The sequence below is a fragment of the Rhagoletis pomonella genome, unplaced genomic scaffold (assembly GCF_013731165.1).
Source record: "Rhagoletis pomonella isolate Grant_MI unplaced genomic scaffold, Rhpom_1.0 Rhpom_scaffold_00010, whole genome shotgun sequence".
In the NCBI taxonomy this organism is placed as follows: domain Eukaryota; kingdom Metazoa; phylum Arthropoda; class Insecta; order Diptera; family Tephritidae; genus Rhagoletis; species Rhagoletis pomonella.
In genome coordinates, this window is record NW_023458564.1 from 32,609,367 (window position 1) to 32,621,171 (window position 11,805).

Below are 11,805 nucleotides of genomic sequence, written 5' to 3' on the forward strand. Positions count from 1 at the left end.
TGGCGGTGGCGGTGGCGGTGGCGGTGGCGGTGGCGGTGGCGGTGGCGTTTGAGGCGTGAAACCAATACCCTTGAAACCTCAAGCTACATTATTTATGCACATCTATGTATGTATGTATCTATGTCTGTAACTAAATTTACATATTTATGTAGGTACACAAATATACACACATTCTCACATACATATGTACATATGGGAGAATATGGGAGTACATGCGCAAGTGTGCCCTTAATGGCTCCATACTAAGCACCTCGCTTTCCACCATTTGAATACTTAACCAACCAGCCAGCCAACCGACCAAACGACCAACCAACCACGCCTCTGCTTGCCTTGTCACGCTCGCAAATGCAAATTAGACAGTGCTGCCAATTAAGTAAATCTGTTTCGACATTAAAAGAGTAGCAGCGTCGTCGTTGATAGCGTTTCCCATCTCCCTGTTATTTAGAAGTTCTTGTTTTACGTTTTGCGTTTTGCGTTTTGTTTTTGTTTTTGGACACAGTTGGCCATACTCTTTTGGGCGAAAACGTATTTTTATTACTAGTACGTTGCGTATTAATAGCGCAAAAACGTTTGTTGCACGTATGCCACATTTTTGTTTTCGTCGTTCGTTAGCATTTCTCCGAATCCCCCTACTCAATCCAAATGCTTGGTTTTGGTTTTTTCATTTCTATTATTTTTTTTTGTGAAATTTTAAAGCAACCACATTTTGCCAGTGCTACAAATATACTTTATGACCGAGCTAACTGCCAGTTGTATGCGTTTGCGTATGGGATAGCCACCGAATATTCTCGCTGCGTTGGCGGGGGAGGGGTAAGTGTGGGACAGTTTTTGTGAGCGTGCTTGCGCCCGGCAAAGCACACATAGCGAATATGTATGTGTGTTTGTATGCAAGCGCTAGTAGATGCTAATAACAATTATGGCTAATGATGATTTAGAATTAGTAGTTCCAGTCACACACACACACACACCCACACACACACACACACACACACACACACATTCATATTCATCTACCCAGCTAGTGTTTGAAAGTTAATTCGGGGCTAGTAATACTCTCGAGGTTTTTGGGGCTCACATATGTATGTAGAAGAGCTTTTTTTTAAATTGTATCGATTGGGCATCACTATAAGAAATATCCGGTCTCTCAAAAGCTCACTTCTATTTATAGCTCCTTATATTATGAAAATATAAAATCGGGGCTAATCGAATAGCTACAAATATAGCATCCTAATAAACATTGTGCTTGGTTAACAATTCCAAAGTGATTTTAAAACAAATCTTTTTTCAAGTCTCACCTCCGAAAATGAATGTGGAATATCAATCAATTATCAAATGTACATATTTTCCCTTCGTTATGAATTCGAAATTTCCATTCGAGAATGAGCTGGATTTAAGTTTCTCTCTTGTTATTTACTGTGGTTAAATCTCTTTTTCGAACCGATTTCGAGTGTATTTCCAGCGTACTATGAAGGTTGGGAAACTAAGGTTAGTTATGATTTCGTTCTCAGTTTGATATGCATACTGGATATCGAAGGTCATTTCCGAGCGTTGCCACGATGTTTATTGGGATATAATCAATTTCAATGGAATGCCTGCACTTTCTTACCCGTCCATAACACGATAACTCGTCAAAGGACGCTATTTTCCATGACCACTGGCCGTACAGTTCCTGCAATATCGCTATAGCCTCGAAGCCGTATGAACTTGATAGCGAAGTGTTCTGATGCGGTTGAAAGGGATGTAGGACACTCCCCGAAGCGTACCACCAAAAGCCCGAGGGCCTTAGTTACCGGATAGCTATCACTTAGAAAGACTAAGACTAAAGTCCGTTTAATTTTCCCGTAAACGAATACGAGTGTTCAAAGATGCAGTCGGAGCGAGCCAAAGTATGAAAAGTGCAGATATAGCAAAGATGAATTTAGAGCTCTGTGTTACAGAATAAAAACAGGAACAAAACCTATGTACATTAAGGCGGGTGGATTTTTTTCGTCTATGCGCATATATCATACGAGGACTCTATGTGCAATTCCCAGCAAATTAACCGAATAAACAATGGGTCTAAAATCAATTTGGAGTTTGCCAAATTGCGAAAAAACGTTTCGAAGAAAATGTGAAATTTTCCACTGTTGCGACCTCTGGTGGAAATTTTAAGAAAAATATAAGTGCAAAAACGGATTCAATGACCAGAAAACCGCTTATAGAAAGTTTTTTTTTTTTTTTAATTTAGCACTTCCTAATGACACAACAGAAAAATGCTAAGAAACCTATTTTCGCAATTTGACAAACTCCAAATTGATTTTAAACCCGTGGTTTCTTCGGAAAATTTGCTTATATTTACGTTTAAAATCCTTCTGTGCTATACGCGCATAGTAGAAAAAAATCCCATACAAATTGACCCGCCCTAATGTACATATGTATCTGAAAAATTACCTTTTTAAAAAAAATGCTACCTAAATCTGTTGCAAAAATTAACTTATAAAGAAAATATTATTTCCAAAATTAAGATTTTTCGCATTGATTCAATGAATCGTGTTTTACAACTCTATATACGCACATCCCTAATTTGAAGATCATGTTGGTTTGCGATGAAATGGAAGAGCGCTGTATTTTTCAATCTCCTATGTGAAGTGAAATGAGAAAACACAGATTTTCTCTTTGGCGTACTGTAACTACCTTTATTGTACACAAAAAAAAAAAAATCACCACTCGATACGAGTCGTTTTTTGAACATTGCTGCGACTCGATTTTTATATTGTACAGCAGAATTCTTAGTGGCAGATTTTTTTCTTTCCCATATGAAACGCATACGACTCGCAAGTAATTCGTGTAGTTTCGCACCAAAAAGAGTTAACTTCGAATCGCTTCTTATTGAAAATGCTTGCTGGGTATTCCCAAATCTTCAGCTGGCGTAATGAGAATCATTGCTTGCATTTTTCGTAAACTTTTATAACTTTTCCAATTTTTTCATAATTGCTTTGAATTTGTTGTTATTAGCATTTTCTCTCTTAACTACATACATAGCTGCTGAACGAAACTTTATAACAGTTTTATTGCTTTTTGTGGTTATTTTTCGTTGCTTAATATTGCTTACTGTTTCTACGATGTGATTATTGCATGTGGTTCTGCATTCTTTCTACTTAATAAGCGAAATATGTATATATTTTTTTTATTGGTGTGTCTATAAATATTCAGTATATATGTGTGTATGTATGTGTGTTATTAAAGTTTAAAATTGCATTAGTCATTTAAAATTGTAAAAATCTGTCTCTAATCCTTATAGCCTAATTCGTTGTATGCGAAACGTTGCTCTTTGTTTTCATCAAAATGTTATTTATTCGTTGCCTTGTAAATCACGTTTGCGTTTACTTATTTTATAAGCTTTTAATCAAATTGAATGTGCATGCTGAGTATGAGGGTGCTTTGTGAATGGAGTTGTATGAATGTGTTTTCGATGGAAAAATGCTATGAAACGCTTCTGAGATTGCCCGCAGCTCGAGATGACGCGTTGTTGCTACTTTCTAGTGAATGAAATGTGGGAAAGCGCTAATCGTAACTACTAGTTGAATATTTTGAGCAAAGTTTTATTTACAAATGAAATGAGTACGGAAAAATTCAATAAAAAATCCATTTAAAAAAGCTCTTGCGGCTCTTTGAAACTGGTATGAGTATGAGTATGCGATGAATATGAGTATCAGTATGCGTATGAGTATTCACGGTCGAGTGTTGCTCGAATGCTGGTGTATTTTTAATTGTTTTTTTTTTTTTTGTTACTCATATCTGAAGTTGTTGTTGCTTTGTGAATCTCCCAACTCTTAAATACTACGAGTTTGCTTTTCTAGAACTACTTAACTTACTACTGCCTTAAATCTGCATATTATTTCTAATTTTCATTTTGTATATGCATTTATCGAGTATTCTTAATGTTTTGTGGACGTTTTGTGATGTCTCGTGTGTTCAGCGTGTGTTCAATTGTACAAATATTTAGTAAAACATAAGAACGAAAAACATAAAATATCTATGTAGTAAATATGTAAGATTTAAACAATTAAATTAAATTATTATAATATTAAGTAGTTTTAATTCTATTCATACTGTCACTGGTAATTTTGCCAACCCCGTAAGGGTTAATTTGCACTGGTTTTAACTATGCACATAAACGAGTCGACATGCCACACATTCGCTTGCAACAAAACCGTAACTTTTGCACTTCAACTTTCCGAACTTTTCCACTCTTAACTACCTGCTTGCTCTTAACTATTACTTACAATTGCACCAAAGGGCCACTTAACTGCTGCTGTGTGTTCTGGTGTTCTGTTTTCCTGCTGTTCATCTCAATGTTGATTTTAGCCGACGAAGGTCGCTTCCACCTTCACCATTGTGGCTGCCGCAGCTGCTGCCGCCGCGACTGCTGCTGCTGGTGTTGGTATCGTAAGCGCACTTATACTGCCAATATTTACCGCCGACGGTGTTGGCGAATTGCTGATGTAACGCCGCTGCTGCTGTGCCGTCGGCGCCAAAGGATAATCTTCCATGGAGGGTGGTGGCGACACCATACCGCTGCTGGCATCGCTGGCGCTGTCGAACTGCATGTCCGCCTCGTCCTTGAGGCACGCCGATTCTAGATGCTTGTTGAGGTACGACTTGAGCGCGAATGTTTTATTGCAGCGTTTACATTCGAAATTTTTATCGATCGAGTGCGTCTGCATGTGCGCTCTTAGATTGGAGCGGTCTGCGAATGCTTTGCCGCAATGTGCGCAGCCATATGGCTTTTCGCCAGTGTGCGAACGCAAATGGCCCTGCAGGAGCCAAGGACGTGAGAAGAGTTTGCCACAAACGTCACAGCTGTGCGAGAGTTTGTGCGTGAGCAAGTGCATTGCCAGAGCCGGCATTGACACGTACGCTTTGCCGCAGGTGTGACACTTCTTCGCTGATTGCGAATCGAGCGAGCGATGCGTTTGTTTGTGGCGCGAGAGATTACTCGATGTGGCGTACTGTTTGCCACATTCGGTGCAAGTGTACTTGGCCTTCTGTTGATCTTGTTGTACTATGGTCGTGGGATCGGTGACATGTTTGCGCTTCGAGCGGCCGTCGCTAACGAAGAACGCCTCATAGGTATAGGCCACGGTCTTGTTTGACTGGGTAGTCGTCAGCTGGTTGGTTGTGTTGCTGTTCTCATTTTGCACGCTGCTTGCCGGCGAACTCGGCTGCCGATCGCTATCAGATGCGCTCATAACGCTGTGCAGGGAAGCGGTACTTCTGGGTCGCTGTTCGTTTGCGACAATAGCGGCCGCTGCCAAATCTGCGATGGATGGACCACTATGGTGTATGATGGTCTCCTGTTGTTGTTGCAATTGAATAGCATGAGTTATTTGGTGCAGCGGATGTTGATGATGATGTAACGGGTGCAGTTGTGACGGCGGCGTGGGATTGTGCTGTACTTGCTGCACCTGCTGGAGCTGATGTGGCTGTGTTGGCGGGTGGAAGGCTGTGGAAGCACTCAGATCGAGTATGGCGTGAGCGGCGTGCAAATCCTCCTCAGCTGGTATACGCAAACTCTCATATGGAGAACGCAAACGCTCCACACTTGGCCTATCATCGAGTGAATATGGCCGGTAAATGTCTTTCTTTTTTGGAGGGAGCGATAGTGCAGCGCCAGTGCTGGTGAAGCACATAGCCAGTGATTTATTTCGTAGTGCGCTTGACTCAGAGCTCATCTGGATGTTGTGCTGTATGTTGTCATCGCTATGTGACTCTGTCTTAATGCGTACGATGGGCGGACTGAGGCGGTCGCTACTGCTACTATTGGACGCTGTTACCACACTGGAATAACTCGACGGAGACGCTGAAGGCGAAGAGGCGGTCGAGGGCGGCGGCGTGTGCACGAACGAGGAATAATGATGGGCCGTATGCGGTAACGGTAGGTTGTGATGGCCAGTGGCGACAGCAGCAGCAGCAGCAGCCGTCGCAACGGCGTTAGCCGCATTCGTAATTACAGTAACTTCGCCGTTTTCCATTCTGGGCAGGTACGCTGTGTAGTGCATGGGTGAAGCGTCATGTCCAAAACCTGCAAATGTCAAGAAGAGAGTAGCGATGAGCAAAGGGAATTTTTAATTTTACTCTTGCAGCCATAAAATCAATAAACCCAGAGGCGAGTACTGCAAGTTCGGAAAATCAGCACGCCAAATATATGTATGTATATAAGTAGAGATGGACTGGGAACGAGCCTACACACATGAAAGACTAGTACAAAAAATCTCTCGAAATTGGCAAAGGGCCAAGTAAATTTCAGCAGCAATACGAGTGGCACATCCTTGCTATACAAAGTTGTTTGGGAAAGGAGAAATACGGGCAAATTTTGTTTATTTTTTAAATAGCAAGGCGAAAAAAGCAACGAAATGCATGAACTGCGTAATTTTTGTGATATAGCACCTATATATATATGTATGTACATATGTACAAGTACATACATGCTTAGTAACTCAAAATTTCTCCTTTGGCAGAAAAAGCAAACAAATATTTATGTTCTCCTGTTAATCACATGGAAAAGAGAGCCTTCACTAAGACTTTTTCAACAAATTGCAACAGAAAATTTGCTTCAGCTTTTTTCGGGGAAGTTTGTGTAAGGACTGAGGACATTTTTTGCGTATAATGTAAAAATTTACAAATTTTGAATTAAAACACTTTTGAAGAATATGTGTGCATATCGGAAAGGAATAGAAAAATTAAACATAACTTTAAATTAAAAAATATATATTCAGCGCTTTTAAATGAAGGAACCTACAACCTTAATTCCAACGGAGATTGAAATGATTGGATGGAAAAACAATTTTTTTTTTTAATTTGAGTGTTGTGCTGACCGGCGATCCAGCTTAAGTCCTATCGAGTGATAATTTGCAACCTTTAACATTCGACTACGGTGGTCGTCAACTTTAAACTATTTATGTAGATTTATTAACAGGGAACGGATTTGTAGGACCTAAAAACCAATAAAAAGGCAAAATAACGAAATAGTCTAGAAATGGCTAAATAAAATAGCAAAATAGGAAGGAAAAGGCACTAGAATACGCAAAAAAGACAAAATCCGAAAAATAATCAAAAAGTACATTGAATTTCGAAATATTTATTTTACAATTAAAAAGAGAAAAACTATGAACTAGTTTCATTATATGAAAAATTTCTACTTTGAATCTTTAACTATTTTCTCCTTTCGAGTTCTTAACTCACAAAACTTTAATCTCTATAGTTGTGGTAAGATTGAACCACAAGATGCATTTTGAAGTTTTCTGGCAGCATTTTCAATCCATTTTCGCGAATATTTAAACCCATTGAATGTACTAAACGTGCGCTCAACGTGATTTGACACAAGTGGCGCCCAACTGAAATAAGGAACGTTTAAAACTTTCATATTATCAGGAAAAAGGGCTTTTTCCTTGCTCTTTACAACTAAAGGCCAGTATGCAGCTCTCAAAAAAAAGCATCACTGGTTTATATGTTGGATATATTCACTGAAGTAATGACCAAAAAATAAATCACGTCAGAAGCTTGATAAACCTTTCCTTAGTTTTTATAGCGGTTATGAGCATAAGGAGCTTATACCCCGTGAACGTCCATTATTTAATGCTGTCATAAAATTCTTGATTTTTTTGCTAAACTCGCTGGTTTTCAAATTACACTTCAGAAGCATCGTTGATGAATTAACTTTTGAAGGAAGCACAAAATCAGATCAACTGCTCTTCGGTTGTATTCTGCCGTGACTCGGACATAACTTTTGCTACATACATATATCCAGCCTTGATAAAAAAATCTCTGCCTGTCTTCAGAATATCGAAAGCTTTTTACAGTCACAGAAATTAGTCATTTGGTAAGGGATCAAAAGACGGAATTCCACTTTAAATCTAAGAGCTGCTCAAAGAATCTAAACCGCTTACCCACCAAATTGGTTTTGTACTCTACGAAATTAAGTCATTAGGTAGGTAAGAATATCACTTAAATCTCTTTTAATCGATCAAAGTTATTTATTTTGGAAAAAATATTTCTTAATTCCAGCTATTTTGTAATTTTTGAAATTCTACGAATTTTTTTAATTTTTTTAATTTAAGATACTTCAAAATGTTAAAATTAAATGATGGAAATATTCCTCTTGCCAAATCGAACGAATCTAGTGCAACAAAAATTGTCTGCTTGATGTTTTTATATAACAAAACTTGCCCTTCATATTGACTTTACTCCATATGGTACTACGGTTTCAATCGAAAGAACTTTCAGAGAAATCAAAATTATACTGAAGATGGCAGAGCGCCAAAATCGGACAATTTAATGAGCAGTGCTGACGATTCTAAGCAAAAGCTTATTTTGCATTTACATATCTGGCAGTTCTGTTCGTTTTTGCATATATTTGACATAAGAGTTTTTTTCATACAACAATATCGTACTTTTTCGACGAAAAGGAAGTGAGTAGCAACGAGATGTCAAGCATTTGATAGAAAACAGCAGCTGGACGATGAAACCGTAGAAACTATATGACAAATTAAAAACACGACATGAATTTGATTAAATCCGAACAGACTTGGCGATACATTAAGGCAAATTTTACCAATAAACCAAATGTTGAACACAGACATGTTAAAAAGAAAAATGAAAAGCCAAATGTCTAGAAACCCTGGCTATACCACAAGTGTTAATATAAGATGTATGTATTAATTACTGGATCCACAATATCTATGGAAGCGATAGTTTTTGGTTGATAATTTAAAAATGCATGGAATTTTATACACAATTTTGATATTATTGAATAAAAATATTGAAAGATTGAAATAAAACTCATTGATTTAGCAGATTTAAGAGCGTAGTAACAGGTTGACCAAGATTTGCTCGTAGTGCATACACGTTTTAAAGTTTAAAAGTTTTAAAGTTTTGGGTATCAAATACGGGTCATTTGGATGGCTTTTATTGTGCAAAGTAAAATAAAAAAATGGCTTTTGATATCTTGTGAAATGAGTAAATTTCTTACTTTAAAAACTAGGTGGCAACCCTATTGGAAATTCGTGCATATCTTTAGCGTGTATGTGCTGTGTAAACATACAAAAAGCGCTTACTGAGATTAAAAAAATAAATACATATTTGTGTAAAAAAACGTGGCAACCCACATCGAAAATCTTTTCGGCCCAAACTTCTCAAAATACCTTTCATATGATATCCACATTCTGTTGTTTTAGTTAAATTTTCTAAAATCGAAAATAAGTGGCAACCTTACTCTAATATCTTAAGGTATAACAATTAGTACATAGGCAAAACATTTTTTAAGTGTCTTTTTTTATTATCCATAAATAATAACATTGCACCTTTATTTTCTAAACTAAAAATAAAATAAATATGCGATTCAAAGTAGGTGGCAACCCTATTCTTTAATATTTACAAATTGGGAATGTTTTAAATACCTTCCACTTGATGTCCATATTATTATGTTTTATTTAATTTATAACAAATTTCGTATAGGTGGCAACCTTATACGAGTATTCCCGGCGATAATACCTATAGTTAACATTCAGTTCAGGACATTATCTATACTACATACAAAGGCATATGCAACAGGTAGTAGCTTTAGAGCAAAAACAAATTTTACGTGTATTTTATTGTTGCTTCTGGGAAGCTTTGACACTGACTAGCAGTCAAGATTTCGAAAAAAAAGAGTTATCAGTGTCAAAATAGTAGTTTGGTATCCTTCTCTATTTTGAAAAGAAAAATTTAATTACAAACCGTTACAGCCGAGGGCCTTAAAATCAATGCTTTAACTCCTTGAAAACATTATTATATAGTGCCTGGTATAGGGCCAACCCGCAAGGTTTTGACTCAGTTGGCCTAAAGTGATGCGGCACTAAGAGAGCTCCTGGAATTCAATAACCTCAATATGGTTTTCATATATGAGCAAATCTCACGAGTTGTGACATTTTTCCACAAAAACGTGCTTTTGGTCGAAAATGGTGGCGCACCTGTCATAGAAAATGCATTATCCTCAGATTTGTACAAAGAAAAAGATTCCATCGCGAAATTTTATTGAAATAAAAACTTAAAACAGATAAACTAAAAGTATTAAAAAATAACCACTCATGCTCATATACCTGTAGTTGCGTATGTTACGTATACGACCCGTAGTACCCAACGCAGTCATCTAAGACGTTTACATGCAATTAAATATTGGCGTGGAAGATTTTTACACAGTATTCTCTAGGCAAATATATATTACTTTTCTCATGTAGTATATGTATAACAATTTTCGAAATTGAATTCGAGTGTACCAATAAAAATTTAAGAAATTGAATCTTTTACTCAATGTAATTTTTTTTTTACTTTTGGTTACACACTAGTTTTATTACACTAGCTTCGTTCGCTTTGACAAGAAGCACATTTTAAAAATCGTGAAGTTTCAAAAATTACAAAACAGCTGCGACAGATATTTTGCATACTACCATTTATTTTTAATTTAGTGGCACACTCTTGAAACTTCGCGGATATGTTGTACTTGATGCCAACGTTCATTGCTTATAATATGAACACTCTAGTTGGAAACTTCCTAGTTATAAAAAAAAACAATTATGAGGTTTTCGAATGGCAATGAAAAAACTGGTAATTTCGGTTGTTTTTCGTGTTAATAAATATTTTAAGGCTAAAATTTCTCAAACACTTGATTTTATTGTACTTGTTTCTGGAACTCCATTGATTTAAATAAATGCGAGAGAAGGGAGTGACACTAAAAAAAAACAACTCGTTAGATTTTCTCGCATGTACGAGTACATAAGGGAGCTACTGTGGATGTGAAAACTGAACAGCGCCTATTTAAAATCCAATTTCCAATCCAATTTGCCACAATTCTTAGGGTGGAGACATAATTTAAGATTACAAAGTTTCTTAATAATATTTTAAGAGCATGCTTAAATTTTCTTCGCTGTTGTTAAACTCTGAACTCGAATTCGATAACGGAAAGTAAATTTATCGCATAGATATTTTTAAAAACTTTTCACCAAAGGCCAGATATTAAGCTGCCCAGTAGCCGGAAATAAGTCGTGTGCCATTAGAGAGACGGCAAGCGTGGCAAAGTGCTGACGAATATATGTACAAACACCACGCACTATGCGTATTTGCAAACATACACACATTCACATGTATGTATGCGCATGCATGCGTATTGAATAAGTTTGTGCCTAAAACATAAAACAAAAGCTACAACTCTAAACAGGACACAGATATGTACATTGTACATCTACTCCGAGCATTGTGAGCAAGAAAGCCACTGATAGCCTCACTGAAACGGGATTAACGGCGTGCAAAGCCGAATAATATATATACATACATACATACAACGTACAATGCAATATTGTACATATATGTGCGGCGATTATGCCTAGCTATATATATAAATGTTGAAGGAAAAATATTTCATCGTTGTTACTAAAGTGTGGAATGCGATTTGCCACGCCGCGGCAAACTTAATGCGCCGTAACACCATAAAGTACATCCTGATTTTCATTTGTAAAAAATGGCTTTGGGAATACAAATTCACTTGCACATTAAAGCGTCGGAAGGCAAATATACGATGGCCAGACATCAGCCGCGTCTGCTGTCAGTTTACAGTTTTGTTGCTGATTGCAAGGAATGGCAATGCACAGGTCTAACAGATTCGTCCTGGACGTACATATATATGAACATAGATACTTACATATATGTATGCACTAGTCTAACTAACATTTACAAATGAATGTAGGTATGCACACAGTGTTTGTGTAGACAAGTTTTTATTTTGTTTTTATT

General features: G+C 37.2%; 2 protein-coding genes across 2 annotated transcripts in view; one reads left to right on the plus strand and one right to left on the minus strand.

Moving 5' to 3' along the window:
- Positions 1-2,386: 2,386 nt before the first annotated feature.
- Positions 2,387-8,215, minus strand: LOC118746342 (zinc finger protein 768-like). The gene is made up of 2 exons (XM_036480197.1): positions 8,209-8,215; positions 2,387-6,064 (listed from the first exon to the last, which is right to left on the minus strand). Exons 1-2 carry the CDS (start codon positions 8,213-8,215, stop codon positions 4,344-4,346), a joined length of 1,728 nt encoding a protein of 575 aa, XP_036336090.1. The 3' UTR covers positions 2,387-4,343.
- A 431-nt stretch (positions 8,216-8,646) lies between these two features.
- The window catches only part of LOC118746343 (zinc finger protein 329-like), a 106,435-nt gene continuing 103,276 nt past the window's right edge, over positions 8,647-11,805 (plus strand). Inside the window, exon 1 of the mRNA XM_036480198.1 lies at positions 8,647-8,689. Coding sequence (XP_036336091.1) covers positions 8,647-8,689 — 43 coding nt within the window. The remainder of the gene's footprint in view (positions 8,690-11,805) is intronic.